At 34.0% G+C, this 21845-nt stretch overlaps 1 protein-coding gene across 1 annotated transcript; it reads right to left on the bottom strand.

The window, feature by feature from the left end:
* Positions 1-2083: 2083 nt before the first annotated feature.
* Positions 2084-5495, bottom strand: LOC128220050 (glutathione reductase, mitochondrial-like). The gene is made up of 4 exons (XM_052928300.1): positions 5365-5495; positions 4930-5061; positions 3915-4048; positions 2084-3570 (listed from the first exon to the last, which is right to left on the bottom strand). The coding sequence occupies exons 1-4, from the start codon at positions 5465-5467 to the stop codon at positions 3421-3423; spliced, it is 519 nt and encodes a 172-aa protein (XP_052784260.1). The 5' UTR covers positions 5468-5495; the 3' UTR covers positions 2084-3420.
* Between the last annotated feature and the right edge of the window lie 16350 nt (positions 5496-21845).

The following is a 21845-nucleotide window of genomic DNA, read 5'->3' as shown; positions in this document are numbered from 1 at the left end:
GGTTATATCCAATTGTAATTAAAATTGATCAAAATACTAGTGAACCAAAGTTTCTCCGAAATTCAATATTATTTATCCCAATTTGTATGATGCTGGGTCAGAATACAAGTCTGATGAATATGGGTCACCTCTGGTCAAAATCTAGGTCACAATGTAAAAAATTGGAGAGAATTCATTGTGTCAACGAGAGTGATTAATATAAGTTGCAATAACTTGTTTCACAATCGCTGTAAAAATTAAATAAGTTTAAACAAAATTCAAGTTGAATTATGAATGCTCGAATAAGTTCAACCTTTTTATCCTATCTTCATGACTTATGGTCAGAATATTTGAATCCAACAGTTGTTCTCAACACAATTAGTGGTAATTAAAACAATTTTTATTTACTGCCCCCTAACCATGCATACATCCTTTTGATATAACGCCATTGTCTAAATGAAAAAGCCGGATATAATACGGCGTTCCGCATTGCTCTTCTACTTGCTATATAAAATTAAATGGCAAAATGAGTACATTAAATCCGTGGCCTTGTGGTTAAGGCGTCCGCCTACGGAGCGGGAGGTCGAAGGTTCGAGTCTCACAAGGGGCTTGTTCTAACATGGCCGGTTGCCGACCCAGCAGCTAGTTAAATCGAGGGGTACCGATTGCCTTCCGGCCAGGCGCCTGGCATTTGGGATAAGGAATCGGGGTAAAGATGTTCACGAATGTAGGTGTCTCATAAGCCCAACGGGCTGGCCCTTAACTGAGAGGGGTGACACTATAATAAACAAACACTTTACTTCACATGACTGCTATAATTGCCCCCCCCCCCCCCCCACCGATTCGAAGGTTTTGAGAAGGGTGTATAATTATTTCGGCGTTGTCAAACCGTCCTTCCGCCTGTCCGTTGGTTTCTCTACGGAACCATATGAATATTGATAGGGAATGGTCAGATAATGTTCATACTTGGCCAGAATGTGCTCCTTGATGAAACCTCTACCTCTTGTAAAAGGGATCCACATGAGGTCAAAATCTAGGTCACTAAGTCAAATCCATGGAAGACACTAAAGACAATATATCCGCTCCAATCTTCAAAAAAAAATCAGAATGATTGCCTTGATGAAATCTTGGCTTACCTATACCGCTTGTAAAAGGGATTCACATTGGGCAAAAAACTAGGTCACTAGGCCAAATCTTAAAAAAAAAACATTGGGGAACACTCAAGTGGCTTTATTTTTGCAATAATTCTGGACCATTCTTCATGAGCCATATTAAATGAGAATGTTTGCCTCGATGAAATCTTCTCTTAGTTTGAAACTGGGTAATGAGGGTCAAAAACTAGGCAACTAGGTTAAATCTAAATGCTACACAACATACAATATTCTTTTATTTCAACCAATTGCAAACAAACTCATACATCATATCCAATGTTCATAAAAGTTCATCCCTCTGTTTCGGTAAGAATATTTCACTCGCATGTGATTTCCCTGCCGTCTACTTTGCATTATCTAGCGGGTACGTGATATCAAGATAACGATTTTGCTTGTTTTAAATATACGTACCTAAGGCTTTGAATATGCGTTATGCCTTGCTGACAAAGTATATGTTTACACCCTTGTTCTTGGTTATCAAGAAGTAACAACATTCAACGTACAGTTTTAATTATATTATTTTAGCTTACTAGGCACTTTATATTTGTATGCTCTGTAACGATGCTTCTACATTAATATCGTGCTGAGTTTGTACCGTATATACGTCTACAAGTTTCAGTTTTAAACTATACCTCGATGGAATGAAATTATCAGCATATGCCGGGTTACTGCTAAGTGTAAGATGCCACTTCAAATGTGATAAAATATTGCAGTATTGCAAGAAACTACATTATAATACACGGTTTATTGTGAAATAAAACGCAGCCCTGTGTTTGGAGAAAATTGATGTGAACAATGATTTACATATCTTACACCAATATAAAAATATAATTATATTTTGAATGAAAATCAAACTCGGAGACGATGGTGAATATGGGCCCAGAATTGTACTTTCTCGAAAAAAAATAACCCTTGTGTATCAGCATATGATGTTAGTGTTGATAACAGTGTGAAGACGAAAACTGGGTTGATTTATAATAATTTAATATACCTACTATGATATGAAGACAAATACAGAACAACAACAACTCTGGATAAATACAAGTATTATTTTGTATAAAACACAGCAGAAAAATTGTATAGCAGATCAGTACAGAAACATTCCAATATAATATTAAATAACAATTGGTGTATTTGCTACAAAAATGAAACTATATAAACACCACAAAGCTAAGATTTTAGCATAAAGAATTAAGCCATGTAAACTTGAAATGATAGCGTAATATTTCAAGTTTCAAACCAACAGAGGCTGTTGAACAAGAACAGATGTAGCGAGAATGCTGTATTTACATTTGTATTCGATTGGAATCCATTCATTTTGAACTCCAAGAATAACTCTTCTATGGTCTTAAATAGAACACAATTGGGCCGATGTGTTCAGAACTTTGTTAAAGTTAACAACGTTGTTAACGTCATCGTTGTTAACTTTCAAATAATTACTGGTCTGGGCGTGTAATGGATACATTTGTGATTTGCTGTATTTTTAACAAGTTTGAAACAACTGTTTCAGATTGTACTTCATATTTCAATATGTGAACGTCTCATCAATATTTAGTTCAACAAGGAGGTCGTTAGTCACTTTGTTAACTTTAACAAAGTTCTGGTCAAGCGGCCAAATGTTTTGTAAAAGCATAAACATGAACAAGTAGATCCATTGGATGAAGCGTTCGGAATCATTTCTTCTGATAATACTCTCAACTTATTGCCATCCAGTCAGATTAACCAAACAGAATTTTCCAGAAGTTTTCAAAAACAAACCCCAAGTTTAGTTAATATATTTTCACATAAAACGTGAATGGGAGACAAATTCCTGAGTTCACATTTAATATAACAATGCAAAAGCAAAAACTAATATAAATCTACATTAAAAACTTCAAATAAAAGTGTTTAGGTTTACCAGTTTTCAGGGTAATCACAGAAAAATCCATTTTGATCAAACAACAAATGTCCTTTGCAATCAACCTACCGACCATTTTACACGTTGATGCAAAAAATGTGTATGTCAAACAACAGTTTCATTCAAATTATTACGTTGTGAAAATGTGACCATAAGTCCTTAAATAACAACAGAAATTTGTTTTATGGCTTTGGCCTTTTTAATATTAATTTCTTAGGCACCCATGTCAGTTTGTCCGCTTTGCGCCAATCATAAATTGCGTGCTCGCATCGGTTGATGTACCGATATCCATAAATCATACTTTTTTTAGACAAAGAGTGGGAATGTTTACAACAAAGTGGGGGTATAGGACTGGATATACAAAGAGACAGCATTGTTCAGCTTTGATACGATCTATCTCATCGTGACGAGCTCCTCGCTGGATGTCGGGTGGATGGCGACGGTTTCGTCAAACTGCGCCTTGGTGGCACCCATCTTGATGGCGACGGAGAAACCCTGAAGCATCTCGTCACAGCCCTGACCAAGCATGTGCAGGCCGATTACCTGTGAAGGAGGAATAAGTTATTCCATATGGTACAGGTATTGCGCATATAATCCACAGACGGTTCCAAATTTACAAAATGAAATTACTATATTTTAAAGGGGCTTTCAGCATTTAAACTGAACCGGGACACCTTTTCCTTCAATATGCGACTCGAAATGCTAATCTTTTTAAATCAACACAGTAATAAGCTTTAAGCAAAACGAGAATCACAAGTAGTGGTCGCAAGAACAAAACTATTTGATCTCAAGATGATTGTGCTAACAACAGCCCATAAAATCATAAAGATGAAACTTAAATCGACACCAATAAATAAACGTCGAACAAAACACAGAAAATATTGTACCTTTTCGTCAGGCAGTAGACAGATGAGTTTCATTGAGCACATGACCTTAGTCTCCGTCATGGCGTAGTACATGGGTGTAAATGTAGACCTATACACCTTGATCTTGTCTGCTCCGTACTCTTTCTCAGCCTCCGCTAAAAAAGCGACATAAACGTTATTAGTAAGTTATGCTTGGAAATAGTTCTCAGTCATTGCGTAGTATATGAGTGTAAAGGTTGACCAATACAATTCGATCTTGTCTGACTCATACTGTTTCTAGGTAAGTACCAAGTAATCTAGTAAAATGTTCTATTGATCAAGGCGGATTCCAAGAGCGTTGCGAAGCGGACGCCAAAGTTGTTGATCTAAGTGCCTTATTATACGCATGCATATTTCTCTGGCAACATATGTACTAAGTTGCGTTTGCATGTATATAACGGTTTATAAGTTATGGCCAATATTGATTTTTTTTGTCAATAGTTTTTGTTTATAGAAAAATAATCATAACTCGACACTTATTAAATTCGAAGTTATGCCCCTTGCTATACATATGCGCATTGACCCTGGCTACATGTTTACCAGGTTTCATTTGAATTTCTTGGACCTTTTTTGAGTTATGGACAAGGATTAAGTATTAAGATGCACGACGACGACGTCGCGAAGGCTATGACAATAACTCAGACATTTTCTTTTTAAAAAAACAAACAAGCTAAAAATAACATTAGTTCATTCTATTTTATCTAAAATCGTCTGTTCTTAAAAAAATAGCGATGAGATTTTCGTCCAACTACTTTAGATTGGCACACATGCTTCCAGTAAAAATACACTTAACGTAAAGAAATGCCCACAACTTTGGTTTCAATAATTGTGCGTTTGATCGACTTAGATGAAGGGTAATGCGCTAGCTTTGATTATTACGACAAAACTATCATTTCTCTCACATAAACGCAGGAAAACTTAGAAACAGGTCAATGCAAAGGCCTCAATTTTGTTAAGTGCTCGAAAAGGATAAATTTTGATAATTATATAGGCCCACCTTGTGTCATTCCAATGGTACCAATGGGCGGGTGTGAGAACACTACGGTAGGGATATTGTTGTAGTCGAGTTTCAGGTCTTTCTTGTTGTCAAACAGACGGTGTGCGAGACGCCGGCCAGCCGCAATGGCCACTAGAAAACAAAAAATATATATAGAAATGTTGACCAGGAATGGAAATCAACTGGGTTTGTTTGGAGTGGTCCTAAATACAAGGTGATTTCAAAAATGAAAGGTTATAATTACTTGTTGTACGTATGTAAAATAAATAAGTATAAACAAAAACTGATGTGCCAGTAAAAACTATTATCTTCAATTGCAGTATTGACTTGACATGAGTAGACACTATATAAAAGCGAACGTTGAACTAATAAACTTTGATCATCGGACGATGCAATAATCACTTCATTATTTTTCATTGACGACTCAACACATACCCGGTGTAAGAAGGGCCCGTCCACACACGTCTCCCAGGGCGTACACTCCTGGCCGGGAAGTGTTCTGGTACTCGTCAACTACGACGTTACCCCTACTGTCCATCTTCACGCCCTGAATGGTACACACATGAAACTTCTCTTTATGTACAGAGAAATATGAAGATCAAGCTGTATCAAGGCGAACAACTCGAAATGACAATATGATCATAAACAATACGGAATCCGAGTTGCCTTGACGAAAAATTACACCTCTAACTATTTTACAAATGAACATATTGCACTAGCGAATCTAACCTCCCCTTAAACGTCCTTTTTTTTTTTTAATTTCTTAAACGTCTATTTTTTTTTAATTTTGACTGTATTAAACTAAAAGCAACTGCATCAATGGAGAAAGAACGCTTTAACATAGCAGTGCACATGAATTTAGCCACACATCTTCAAGTTATATTATTATATGATGGCATTATCTTTACAAATGTATTCAGAGTATTCTATGAACTTGAACTTTTATATTGTAAACGTATGTCAGAGTAAAAAGGACAGCATAGTTAAAAGTGGTATTCAGATTCTACCATACTAGTATCAAATAGCTTACGATTCATACGTGTTATATTATTATATCTTCCAGCCGCAGATTCCAGCTAGTTTGAATCAAATCGTAGTTTGGATAATGCAATTTTATCTATATCTATAATTCATATTGATTTCAAGATATTTCTCGAATTTAAAATGTTTCTTAAATTGTTCAAAATATTGCAACTCGGATTGCGAATTAATAGTATCTGACCATTGTTGTACAAATTGATCATATATACGTTGCCTTAGAAATACACGGCAATATTTATCAATATTTTTGCAATACAAAAAGCTAAATCCCAAAATGTCTTAAAATAATTAATATTTAGACCAGCTACCATTGGCATTTCTTTAAGGAAAAGTAGCATCATTGACTTGTTCATTAAACATGTGATTTATAAGCGAGTTTGGGGAAATATTTATCTTGCATAGAAAATTAAGTGCTCTGTATAGATAAAGGTTAAGGAAAATGGTCACTAAGAATTAAACTTTTGTGTTAAAACGAATAAATAAATAAAATAGCAAGCACAGGATAACTTTAAATACCAGGATTTCAATACGATTTACATGATCATGCAACTAAACTACACCATTTACTTAAAAGTTATCCAGTGCTTGTTATTTTGTGTGTTCATTTTCTTTAACATAGACGTGTTATACTTTCTTTTTGAAATCCTGGTGTTCATGATAAATAGGGGCCATCCGTTGGTAATGTGCAAACGGGTCAGTGAGTATAAGGTTCTAAGGAAAATATGTTCATCAGTTATTGGCCTTAACCTTTAATCTATTGAAATCAAATTCAATAGGGACCATATGCTGATCACGACCAACCTGCCCACTTTCTGCGATATCTGGGCTTCAGCGTTCATCAGTTGTTGATCGAAAACTTTGTTTGAGCTCAATATTCTTTAAGGGCATATCAATATTAATATGAAAAAACTACGGAAACAAGTACAGTTATCGAAAGTTTAAACAAACACCCCGTTTAATGACACAGGGTCATTACCAAAGACAAAGAACACAGAAAACAAACAATCACAAACAATAAACATGGAACAACAGTACAAAGCTCCACAAAAAACACACTACATACATAATATATATATATATAAGCTAGGGTTGTTTATCATGGATTTTAGGTACCGCCTTGGAAGGTCAGTAAAATGTCAATTTACTGGGGGATTCATCTTGATTTATGTGCACAACCTCACTCTTGTCCTAAGACTCCCGAATAAAGTAAAAAGTAAATGTTAAATCTTATCAAAGTATGCATTAACTTGAGAAAACTTGATAATAACACAAATATTAATAAACTAATAGGTGAACCCCATGTACTTCTATGATAAGGAATCCCGACTCTATCTGCAGACGAAGGAAAACAATTCAGAGTACCTAATGAAAATGCTTTCCAAAATTATAATGCAGATATTGTTTGAAACTATAAATATCCCACACAGTCTGACTTCGCAAACAAAAGGTTTAAAACTGTGTGCTCATAATGAAAAGCATCATTGTTCCAAATCTAAGAACAAACAAAGCAGACATTTGTAAAAATTAAAATAAAATATCTATATTTGCTAAAATCTTTTTCAAAATGATTGCCCTCGGTAAAGTTTTGAGAAAAGAAACGTCACACGCTAAACATTCCAAGCGAGCCAAACGAATGAAAAACAGTATTAAAGATAACACGAATCTTTTTTTTAATTAACTCGTAAGACTGAAAGCTTAGTAATGTAAGGACGCCATATTCAACTATATTTTTTTATAAGGAATTCATCCTCAAAACCCAGAAGGCAAGTACTCTTATATAGTATTGCCACTATATACACGGCTTAAATAAGATGCATTGAGTCTATCTGACCAACTAGCTGCTTGAAACATTTAAATTTCAAGGAACCCCTATTTCCGATTGAAAGTCATATTGTTTCATATGATGACAAGTTTGAGGCAAAGGGATCTCAGTAGATAGTAATATTATGAATTAAAATACAAATGAAACATGGAGTCTTCTTTTTCGTGTTGTGTCGTATGTCTTTAAGCAAAGTAGTCGTTAACGTTTGGCTAATGGTCGTGTCCCTAGAGTTTCATATGCTTTACTGATAACGTTTAGGAAGTGTGTCGTTCACACTTAATATTCGTGGAAAACAAATACTCGCATACTAATGCTACTGATGACTGGGATATAACACCATTCTTGTTTTCTTAACGGTCATTTAAATAAGATTTGGTTGTGTTTTAGGTTTTAGCAAAAATACAACGGCATATGTACTCTCATACATATGAGTAGCATATATCCTGATCTAAATAACAATCTGTCCATAAACAAACATAGTGCTTTTTAATGGTTCAATGTTTATTGTGTATCTCACGCACTACTTATTTAGAAAAGGTTTTGGAAAGCGATGTAATTTTAGAAACATCAAACATTTGATACTGTTATGATATCTCAAATGCAAGTTAAATACACAATTAGAGATAACAGAGGTGGTACTGGTTATTGCTAGGTAGTTTGTTTACGCAGATAGTCAAGCTTCTGACCGCTTCCCATAAACCGCCGTTCATTTCATTTGGTTTTCAAAATGGATTTTACTCACTTTTTCCATTGACCTTTGTATGTCTTCGTGTTATATGCCACACAGGGAATTTATATTTCTATCATGTCCGGATTTATCTATGGGAAAGTGTCACAAGTATTAACTCTAAACTGCAAAAACACACGTACAGAAATGTTGTCGAGGGTCTCCAAGGCAAATGAAGTATTTCTCGTATATACCTATGATGATGATTTTTCAATTGATTAGCTTTATTTCATGATGGATTTACAATATCACACCATTTACTGATTAACGTACCCAATGACATTAAAAGAATGCTTCCAATTATAACAAAAACTCATGCATTGGATATTAACGTTGTTGGACGTTGTATAAACAAGGAGTATAGCGTATACAAGACCAACCACCCTAACGTTTCACCGTGTATGGTTTATTTAAGGTTTGTAAAATAGTACTTATATTTCTTTTCTGTATAGTGAAACGACTTTCTGTCGTCTGTATTTCTAAGGCATTTTCAGTTTAACGTTGACACGTTACAAAGAAGCCATTTAGAGTCACATTAAACAATTTGAATTTCTATTGAGAAGTAAAATTGACTCGTAAATAACACGAGCCATCACCAGATGTTGGAAAACGCATGTGCTTATTCAGCGGTATTTCGTCTTCGGCTTTTGCATTTCCGAAATTTCTTTTTTTAATATTTCTTTATTTACTCCTTCACCTGTCGAAGATTTTTTATTTTTTCCCTGCCTTGTTTTCCCTGAGAGTGCGAAAACACGAAGTGATTGAAACCATTCACCATTGGTTTGCTTTATTAATAAGTAAGCAGCATAAGTTCTAGTAAATCATATGGCCGATTGTTTTGTAAAACAATTGGTCACTTTGGTTTGTCACCCTACATTTCTCTCAATCCCTTTACTGATTTACAGTCATTTTAGCCGTGCAAAAATGTTAATTACAGTATCTGTTTTTACTTGACAAATAGAGTAACTTACAACTTCATGGCCAGACTTTTTTTAAGTAGGATTTCATAATTCGATAGAGAGACACCGGAAACGAATGAGGTTATACGTGATAAATGATCCGTTGTTTATTCTACGATAAACAATATTCGATACATTCTATAGTTGAGATCATTATATGTTATTCGATGTTTATTTAATAACTATTGTGATAGAAGTTATACCAGCATTTTACTAACATCTCGCGTTGGCAATATGCTTCGCGAGAGTGTTGTCAGGTGTTTTTTGGGGAAAACCGGGGTTCTTGCAGTATACCTACTTGTCGTTCGTCTTGCTTAACACAAACACGTGTGCTTTCAGACCGAGTTACCTTTGTCGCAAGGCAATTTATGGACCGACCCAAAGATTTGCTAACTAGTCACCTATCGGTCCTATCCAGTTTTTTTACCCATCATCGTGTTTGCAATAAAGAGTTGCCGATACGTTGCCAATCAATTACTGACAAATTTCATAACTACCCAAATGAAGGTTCAGGCAATCAGGCCCTAATTCCAAATATGGAAAGATGTGGCTATCAGATGTCTCAGCGGCCACCTCGGTTGCGATTAGATAGGTGGTGTAGAGATGTTGATGTAACCAGGAATGATGGGCCGATCAAAAATGAATTTATTCAACTAACGATTGTTAATTGCCAACTTATTTCGCACCTGTTGATATTTTCTGCGTGTTATCATTTGTATGATAGGATGTGATTGCTCAGGAATATAAGATAATGCAAACGATCAAAATTGAGTTCATGCTATCTTCTCATTTTGATATTAATAATATTTTGTAAAGATAAACATTTCTATTAATTCATTTATTGATATTTCTTTTACATTTAGTATACGACAGCCTTTGAACATATGAGCGATTTCCACAACGCAACACATAATCGGTGTCTTAGTAAACAGACAGTTTGACGACTTTAAACTTAAAATACACGGAAAGATATTTCATAATAGACTGGACAATTGAAATTCTAGTCGTTCAAAACATCGGTTTCCTCGAGGTTTTGGCTCGGTCCCCGGCGTCCCCGAGCGATCGCAGTGTAACTGTTATACAGAACAGAACAAAAAATTAATTTTTGACTTAAGCATAAACAGCTCATCGTCACATTACACACATATAAAACAGAAATATAGAATACACACACATAAACAATCAAGAATATATATAGTTTCATTTATAACGCGTTTTAAATGATTTTTGTATCATTGACATATTTTTTTAAGAAATTACTCAAAAATGGAAAGAACAAAAGAAAAAAGGAAACCTCATGCAAGTTACACACAAATCAGCGTGTATGATGGTTGATATGAAAGTGAGAATGTTAAATATATTATTTAACACATTAACCTTGCAAATTGCGGAAAGAAATATAATGAACATGAAATAGAAGCAATATTGCCGTTTATAAAGGAACCTAATACAAATGGAGTGGAGATACATCACTTGTGATAAAACAGCAACATATAAACAAAACAAAAAACATGTAAAAAGGAAATACAAAGACATATACAGCTCGTCTTGTTTTTGGTGACAATTCATGAATAAAACAATTAGGCAGTGTTTAGTTTAAACATATTTATTTTACAACGATTGTGAAACAAGTTATAGCAACATTATATTAATCACTCTCGTTGGCATGGTTTTACGCGAGAGTTGGTCTTGTGTTGATGGGGAAACCGGAGAACCCGGAGGAAACCCACTTGTCCGGCTTGGTGACCACAAACCACATGCGCCCAAGCCTGGAATTGAACCCGGGTCGCCTAGGTGAGATGCGAGTGCGATAACTACTGCGCTAACCGGACAACCAGACAGTGGGCTTTCTTATTTCAAAGGCTTTTAGACATAAAAAATGCTAATTTAACAAGAAGTGATTTATTATCAGTTTGCAGTAGAGCAATAAACTTAGCCATACTAGGATGTTCTGAAAAGTATCTGGGTATATAATTTCTACGAACATCAGAATACACTGGGCATTTTAAGACAAAGTGGTACTCGTCTTCCAGATCGTTTAATTTACATAATGTACACTTTCTTTAATTTCTAACAATGTTATTATGTCTCCCAACTTAAATATTTAATCTATGGGACGATAGTCTTAATTTTGCATGTACTTGTCTGTACTTAATGTTGTCTAATTTATAAATATAGCTTGAAACTTCGAATGTGTCTTTTAGTTCTTTGTATATGAATACTGAGCTACAACTTTCCATACCCACTCTCCAGTCTGAAATATAAATATCTCGTAGCCTATTTCTAATCAAAGGTACAAAGGCAGTCATATTTACTGATTCTGGATAAAGCCACACGTCATGAAATCCCGAATGTTGTAAAACATCTCGAACATTTGAGGCCCAATTTCTAACAGTATGGGTTGCATCTATCTCTCTTAATTATTTTACCGATAGTTGTCCTTAAAATACAATTATCACTTTTGCTAGTGAAAAGTTTGATAAAATATTTAATAATCCGAACATATCGTTCGATATATAGCGGAAACCGACCTAGTTCACTGTATAAAGACAATGTATTTGTAGACCGTTTTACTTTAAGTATCCATTTACAAAATCGTTTTTGCACTCTTTCCAAACACTCATATTTCTCAAATCCCCAAACCTCCGATCCATAATTAAGTATAGACACAACATATAAGTCAAACAGATTAAACATAATTTTAACTGGAACAATTGTATTTTTTACAATAGAAAATAAGCCATTCATTGATCGAATATATATAATAAATAATTTTATAATAAATAAAAGTGAAATTGTTGTCCTTGTTAATTTACAAATGTGTAAAGAGTTTCGATATACGGCCTCATGAAACGTACTTAAATAATAATCGTGAAATGGGATGTTATTAAAAATGGTTAATTATGCCTTCGAAACGGGTTATAAAATAATTAAGACAGTGAATAGATGCGCATGTAATGCATGCTAAAACTGCTTTTTGCAGTATGATTTCGGACCGATTGTTCTGGGACAGTTTGTACCATACGGACATTCACATTGGGTGTTCCCTAGCCACTTGGATGAATACCATGAACAATCCGTTCTGCTTTACCTTAAATGCATGCTCTGTCTTTCAGTGTGTTAATTGTGTATTCTTTACAAAAGGCCAGACAATAGCTTGATTATTGATTATCCAATGATTATGACAGGAAAAATCGCGAAAGTAGGTTTATTTATTATGTAGACAATTCATTTCTTGATTATAATCCTGTCTGGATTCATCTTAGAGTCAGCGTTTGCAGGAATCGTGTATTTGTACAATTGTATAGTTATGTATTTTACTCAAGTTATCTTACAGTTACGGCCTTTGAACATTAATATCAGTTGTCTTACTATTTATTTAGGTATAGTAATCAAAGAAAGTTACCAACTTACCACAAAGTGTAGCTACTTTTACATTAACATTTGTTTCTTGATTGGTTTGACTACGATTGGCCCTCGTATGATTTAAATCTATTCATTGATGAAAAACCACACATTTTATTTAATGGGTTTCACAATAGAATCACTGTTCTTGTTTTGAAAGGTCGTCAAGCAAGCATATCATTAACTTGTATGTCCTTTACATTCATATTTCATGCACTAATAACAATCCAGAGGACTATGGGGTAGGCCTGCCAATATATCAGATATTACATATTGAATAAAAAATAAATTACACTCAAAGAAACAGCAACAAAGAAAGCATCATAATTATAGCAAGGAAATACCCTCCGATTCGATTAAAGACCAGTCCCTGTATTTATGTATTGATATTTTCGTTTTACGGTCAAACCATCAATAAGAATACTCAACTTGCTTCTTATTGTTCAATGCAACTTCCATTTTTCATTGAAAAACAGCCAATTACCTAGATTCGAATATATATTATTATTAACCGGAATTTAAATATTAAAGTCTAAATTGTATTCTTATATATATATATATATATATATATATATATATATATATATATATATTTGTTAGTAGATTCTGAAATAATAGTTGATACGCATCTTAATAGACCCAGTTTCAATCAAATTAAGCTTGCTTATTTCTTACTTTGGCTGTACTGTGCGCTTTCAAATGATGTACCGTCCTAATGTCTACTCACACGATAGTGTTGGTTAGCATGGAACCATTATAAAACGTTTGTAATGGGAAACTACAGTAGCGATTCCAAGGCTAAAAAGTTATTTCTCTGGTTTTGAGCTTTCTGCACATAGAGCATTCATTGTATTATATTGCTATTATTTCGCCCAATTATGTGTCCCTTCTATAAGTCATCAATCCATTCAATATTCATAAAATGTTAACTCCTTCTACTGAGTGTATGCTCTGACAATGTAGATTTATAGAAGATGCAACACCGCAATCAAAGAACAGATAGCCAGTTATCGTTTCCACACAAAACTCTTCAAACAATGTTTTTTGGTTCCAAATAACTTAGTACAAATATTCATCCTATCGGCTTAATGTGAAGTGCGCATGTCCAAACAGATTAATTACTTCGACATTAAGCGTAAGCGGTTGGATAAAAGGCCATATAGCCATCATATGTGCCCAAACTAATCGTTTTCCACCGACGAAAATAAATTAATTATGGTTTTTGTTCAGATAGATGTTCTTGTGCTCTCTCTCTCAACCGCTGAACTGACTTATTACATCAATTAGTACGGCATTTCAACCATTTTCAACATAAATGTAAACAATATAATGCAAATATTCAAATAAAAAGCCCTGATGACACACGACTAAGCATAAAAACAGACTTCAATGGTAAAAGCAAATTATGAAATGTTAGTCAATCTTAAGAAAACATAAAAATAAGTATGGTAGTATTGGTGTATAAATAACTTGAAATATAAAACAATCAGTTTATTACACACTATTTTACTTTTACAATCCATGTTATTATTCCATTGGAAAAAATATACTTCAATATACATGACTTTTTATGTTGAAAGTATCATTTCGACATTTTATAATAAAACAAAATATATATTTTTCATCATGTATAGGATAAAATTGTAATACCTAGGTCATTGGAAACTTTCTTGAAAGACTGTAGTTCTTTTTTTGTTATATAAGTATATTTGTCCGGGTGGGGGGATATGGGGTTGGCAGAGGAAGTAAAATTTCTCGAATCATGGCTTTATATCAAAGTCTAATAGCTCGTCATGGCCACCTCTAGATGGAAATATTAACGGATTGGTATTTAGAAAAAATGGTTGCAAGTATTCACTTTCAAATATTATATCTTCTTGAAAATAACTGTCAAAGTTGGATTCTAAAAGTCTCCTGCGCATGCGTTTTGCAATAGTGTGTTAAGCACAAACTGACAAATATTTTCCCTAGATTATGTATTGTATGTCCGTGAGAGGTTTTGATTGAGACGTTTATCACTGTCACTTTCCAGCATTTCAATTGATATATGTGGTATTGTTGCTATGTCCATTTTCGTTTGTTATGCAACTGAACAGACTGTCGTCGGTTTTTAAGATAATGTACAATCGGTGCACTGATTGATTTCTAAAAATGATCCGGTTTGTTGACTCCCTGTTTGTGACATGCGCGGACGGTGCTCAATAATTTATTCTTTATTCTTAAAATATCGGCTACAACACTTTGTTGACCATCCATTTATCGCCAAGGTCACATTTTAGTTTGATTTCAAGGTATGAAGTATCCGTTGGATTATTGAAGCTGTGACATTTACTCATATGTCACAAGGCGGCATATTTCAAGAGATTTTTGTTCATAATTCTACCAACAGCGTTAGGTAAGCGAGCGTTAGCCTTGACTTTCACTTCAAGGTTTATTTTTAAACTCTTGGGAATAAATCTTTAGCCGTGCATGTTTCCAGGAAATGTGTGTTGACGTTCATATTTGATTGTCCGCCATTTTCTTTACGTCTTGTATTGGCTTTTTCATATCGAAGGATCAGTCAATGATGCATATGTGTTCAACGTAAAAGTCATACGTGTCCAAACAAGAAGACAAATTCTTACTTCCACTAGGCGTTTCGACTTCATATAGTTTTCGGCAGGTCAACTATAATTATAATGCTGTAGTCAATGCCCATAAAATTATAGTTGCTGATATACTTTCCGACGAGAACGTAGTTTTGTAATGCTGCAATTTGATTTATTTTATGTTTCCAAAAAGAAGTGTTGATTCGTAGTTCCTATCACTAATTTGTATTTACCATGCTATCTTTCAACGACTAATATCTTGCTTGTGCATTGTATTTTTATATGTAAAATAACAACTTTCGATGAAATGGATTAGGATGATCACAATCCATTGTCACTGATTAGGCACCTATCAATCGGTTATATTCTCTCTCATTTCCAAATAAGTTTCTCAAACTAGTTCACTGTTCAGAAGTATATTGAAAAAAAAAGATCTTTATAAAGGCCGCATTATTTCAATGGTTTTATTCTGTTTCTCTACACTTTATTTCCTAATAAAAAGATAAATCCAAGGATTGAATTAGGATATTTAGATGTTTCATATTACAAGTTTAACATATAATGTTTATATCGATTTCGACCATATAAGCAACATAACCGCGCTTTACACTTAAAGCTAAACGCAATTATATAATAAGAAATATAAAGGTAACTGACGTTGATAAGACCGAAAAACTCGTGTCCGATTCATACGTCATCTTCAGAGCGTTGTTTGGTTATGTTTCACTGCTTAATTATATCAACGAAAATGCTTTGTATTATATCAGGCACATTCACATACATTCTTGTTAACGAAATAAAACTAAAGGTGATAAATATTCTTTTTATTTACCAGATTAAATAAGGTCACATTCAAAAATAAATAAAAGCCAACACCTCCACCGCTAAAAAGAAAATTACGATCATAATAAAATGATTTAATAAATATGCACTTGAAAAATGTTTAACGGCTATTTAGGTTCACTCTTTATTACGTGTCACTGTGCCTGGTTTTCACAGTTAAGCTCCTGGTGTAGGCGGCAGACATTTGGTAACGAACCATGGATCCTATTGGAGTCCTAGGTCTACCACAGTGGCAACATAGAGAGAGCCCAACTCGAAACTCCTTCCGGAATTTGTCTAAAGCAAAAATAAAGATTCTCGTGAAAACAAATTATGTCATTTTGTGTACATAAGTTATTACTTTATTTTACATTTGTACATTTAAAAGTTTAGTGTTATATTTTATAGGGGCCGTCGTGGAGAGTTGGAGAAAACTTTGTATATCAATAATTTCAGATTCACAGTTTAAAATGCATGTTCAGATTTTGCTATAAGCTATATGCTATATGTTAGAGTTAGTTTATCTCTTTGAAAAAACGTCTGAAGTGATTACACTTTTCTATAGAATCACAAGTAATGTACAAACTGAATGTTTGAATGGATAATTTTAAACATCTGAAAATAGGAGCAAAGAATACGAAAGAAAACTGGTGACATGTGATTTCTTAAACTTTCAAACAATGAGATCGCATTACAGAAGTCATGAAACATTATGCAAATGCCAAACCAAAATGTTAATATTCCATTGAGCATCAAACACACCAAAAACACGGAATAAAATTTGACGAAGAGTTAAAGTTTTTGCATTAGGTGCTCTGAATTGCATTCCTCCGTCTGCAGATAGAGTCGGGATCTCTCATCATTGAAGTACTTGAGGTTTACCTATTAGTATTATTATTTGTTTTATTTTTAAGTTTCATCAAGTTGATGCAAACTTTGATAATATTTCCCTTTTACGTTTTTTTTATTTATTCAGGATTGTTGAGATAAGAGTGAGGTTAGTGCACGTAAACTGGTTTAAACCCCCAGTAAATCTACATTTTACAGACCGTTCCAATGCGGTACCTAACTGTTGGTCGATGTTTCTTGTTTGTGATTTTTTGTGTTCTTTGTCTTTGGCGTTTTCTCAGAGCCATTAAACGGGGTTTATGTTTAAACCTTTGGCTACTGAGCTTGTTTCTGTAGTTTTTCACATATGTATTAAAACCATTTAGTGTGTCATTCTTCCTCAATTACTAGCATACAAATCATGATCCTGTAGGTTTTATTTTTACCAAGCATAGACTATAATTATTCCATTAAGGGTAAATTGAATCATGTTAATGAAGCATGTACTTAAATAAGCACGTGTAGAACCAGTTCGATAACCTTAACGATACATATCGAATAAATAATCTCATATGCATGTATGGACAACGGCAATAAACACTCGTTAAAACGTGATGCTTATAAAAAGATAACTGATTTGAAATGTCATACCATGGATATTAAGTTTGAACGTAGCTTTAAAGGACTGGATATATTTTATCAAAAGTATTTAAAAAATACATAAAATCAGACAGGTAATCCATATGTAATTTAAGAGTACAAGGACAAATCTAACTTTGTATTATTTTACCAAATATGAATTCCAATTATGGACGGACACATTTGATGTTTCAGTAAGCGATCATAATTCGGGATGCCGTTTTGTGATAGTAAATCGGCTTCCGCTATGTAATTTCTTGCGTTTTTTATAATGTTTCAAATTTCATTTTTTATTAAAATTGAGCGAAATGTTTGAAGTTACGACTTTGATTATTCTTCTGTATTATTACTGAACTTAATGTCATTTATTCATTAAACAATATGCCATCGTTACAAATCGAATTAAACACTTCTGTTGAGGATTGCTCAAATAGTTTCGTGCACACATGACGTATGAACGCAGAAGAGATCGCGAGCAAATTTCAAAAAGAACGTTTAGACCTCAGGAAATATTTGCATACGTGTCTTCCTTCGTTTATACAGCATAAACGCATCTCATTTTTGATAATTATTCCTAAAGAATACGAATTGAAAACAAAACAACTGAGCATCTATTGTGAAAAAATATTATCGACAACACTAGTGTGTAAACAATAATAAATAATAATAATAATATCGGTAAAATGAGGTTGCCTTAATTCCTCCAGAGCTACTGAAATAAATTCTTAATTTATAATGTAAAATATGCTTATAAAAATGTTCGTGTTAAAGTTATACAGATTCTACTTTGGATATCGAAACTAATGAAGCACTTTGACATACTTGCTATAAACTGCAGCTGTTGTATTTGAGATTATGATATCACATTTATATAATTATCTTTGAAATTATCACATTTATTCAGGATTCTTTTGCTGAAAATGAAAGGAACTGTTATGAATGTAACTTAAACAGAATTACTCTGATTCGAATTGCTAGAAGAATGTTTAGGGTTCTTAAGCTCATGAAGTTGTAGATGCAGCTGTTGAAGAATGTACACCAGTGATCGATGAGGGCAAAAATCCTCAGGTTTGGAACCTCCCTCAGTTGTTCCAGATATCTGAGACAAGGATAAAATTTATGAAATCAAATACCACAAAAACTGTGGAAGCCCTCGAGGATAAAGCTAATATAATAAATTAAATATCATTAAAACTGTTGCGGCGGAAAGTCTCAGCATAATAGTTTGCAATTTCTTTTACGTCAATTAAAGCTATGCTAGTATTTAAAGTATATTTTCTTTATGATAAGTTTTGTTAAAGCGATTCTTGTATTTGTTGGTAATGGATTGCATAGAGTATGAACATGCTCCGTTCGTCAAGCGCTGAGCGGTACCGCATGTTCTGACCACATTACGACGGCTGTCTACAACTGTAGTAGCTTTGTCTTCTTACATTCTTACATGGTAAGACTTAGCACAACCTTACGGCTCAAACGTCTCTTCAGATCACATGTGAAGCATATTGCTGGGTCAAGTTTGTAATAATGTGTTGATATTGATTTCAATATTTTAAAACAGTGCTATCATTGCATTGGAGTTTAATGGTTTAATTATCATAGTCTTATTCATAGTCGGATTGTATATGTGTCTCCTTATCTGAGATGAATGTATAAGTAGTTCGCCGTGTCAATTATACCGATTGCAGTCTAGTAATTTTATTGATCTTTTAAACGTGCGAGAAAACGTTTTTATAAAATGCGTTTACCTAAGGCCATATTTTCTTATGCAGACTGTTATTCTGCGTTTGTACCTTAGAATGTTGAGTGTGTGGTTAAGCAGGAAGCACATTGCAAACACCACCACAATCACCACCAACATCTTAACAGCCTTTCTGCGGCTAGACACCCGAGTGTCGCTGTCTGTATTTGCTCTCTTCGATAACTGCACTGGGCGAAGATCTCTATAATACCAAGTAACATCATGCACACTAACATAAGCGTACTACATTAATATATTTTTAACTCAGTTTTTATTAAGGAATCAAAATAACCAAACGTTGTACACGAAAGTCAATTCAGGTTGTAATAGAAAAATAATACGTTTAGTTGATCTAAAAGTCAAATACACGCACGTATTTCGGCTGTCCCCGGAACCCGTCTCTTCCAGAGCACGATCGCAATGTTCGTGTACAGGCAGGCTATGATGCAAAGCGGATGGAAATATAAAAATACCACGAGACAGATCTGGAAGTTCGCTACCAATCTTCGTTCCCACAGAGCCGGATAGCACATTGGTCCTAAAATGGAACGGTTGTTTCTCAGGCAGGTAACTTCCGGAAAAGCACAATTCTCATACAAAACACTAGTGCATCGGCAGCACCGGCTTACGAAACCAAACCATATAACACTATTAGTTTCAACCAATTTTGGAGTACTCAATATCTCACTAGTCTCTGAATTTATCAACAAAGTGTTTAAGATCTCATAGAAACAAACGCAGACGTCTCAAATTTTCATGAAATAATACGGACTGACTATTCATAAGTAGTTATAAACCTTTTAGGAAAACTGACGGCATTGAAAACTCACATAAGATTGGTTACTGATTAAATTAGCGATTGTTTATCGCATGTCAAATGATTTCACATCAAAGTCATACAATGTAATAAATGATAAATGACGAATTCAATGCTGCATTTTTTTTTTTGAATTTATAGTACATCTGCAAATATTTGCAATAAGACTAGATAATCAACCTTTAAAAACGTTTTTCACAAGTATTGATACCTGAATATTGTGTCTGGGCGATATGGTATTACGGTAGAGGCCAGGAACTCAGGCACGGCCATGCATATGGAGACTGCCCAAATGGCAGTAATGTTTGTTGCTATGGAAACTAAGAGGCCGACATATGGCGTAACATCGTTCTATTGAGATCGCACAAAGTGTCAAGATTGAAACGGCGATGCACATGGTCTGTGATAAAATGATAAATACTTCAAAAACTTTGATGGTTATTAAATATTAGTATAACTTATATAATGTGTGGTAGCTGTAAAACATACACGCATCTTTAAATAGAAACAAAACTAATGATTTTGAATAGAGAGATGGAAAGTCTTTGAAGCCCTTGTATCTTATGGCATATGACATATAACTGCTAAGATGAAACAAGTTGAATTGATTTTGAACATACATGACAACCCATGAGACCTTTTAATAAATGGTCTGGTTTTGGCGAGGACATTGCCTGTGTAAACTGAGTACTTCAACAGTTACTCACACTCATGAAAACAAAAGGTCATAATGTATCAGAATATTTTGAAATGCAATGTAACTGAATTGGATTTCCTTCACATTGCCATTAATTATCCGAGGTGTCGGGTTGAAGATGACCGGTCCTAACCGTTTCGGTAGGTTATGCATTCAGCCATTAAATGAGCCTGTGCACGTGCGTAATATGTCTGTTGGGAAATAATGTCGCAATGTCTCTTAGCAATTGTTTTATTCATAATCGTTTGCAGACGTGTGAAAAAAAGTTATTATTAGTAGATAATGTATTTATTAAAAAGTTATATCGTCCGTCGATGTATATTTCAATATTGAGTACTGAAATGGAAACCTTCAGGCAAGTGAAGAAAGCAGACTAAGACATGAGTTCGTACACAAGTGATCAGAAACGTTCCGATATGTCACATGAGTTAATCCACAAGTTATCAAAAACATTCCGGTATGTCACATGATAATTATGATTGATATGTTAATGAAACCCACTAGTTATATTACTCAAAACACGCGCCGTATGACCCAATATAACCCAATATATACTCTCTTTTTTCACTTTCAGAGATTGAGCAGTTAAATATATTAATATACATACGGTATGTCGTTTATTGTACATACAAAGATGTGACAAAATGTGAATTGAACATTAGTGAAAAAGAAATATAGAGTTGTAAAATGATATACGCACAAACAATCAAAACAGTGTGCAAAGTTGAGAATCGTATTAGCAAATTCAGAGTCCTAATAGCAAGTTAAATGTTTCTGTTAAAATCGAATAAAAATACTTATCATGTAAGTACTTGTTACTTTCGGTTGGTATC

Source organism: Mya arenaria, chromosome 15 (genome assembly GCF_026914265.1).
Source record: "Mya arenaria isolate MELC-2E11 chromosome 15, ASM2691426v1".
In the NCBI taxonomy this organism is placed as follows: Eukaryota; Metazoa; Mollusca; class Bivalvia; order Myida; family Myidae; genus Mya; species Mya arenaria.
Note: the sequence above shows the minus strand (reverse complement) of the source record. Positions and strands in the feature narration are given on the sequence as shown.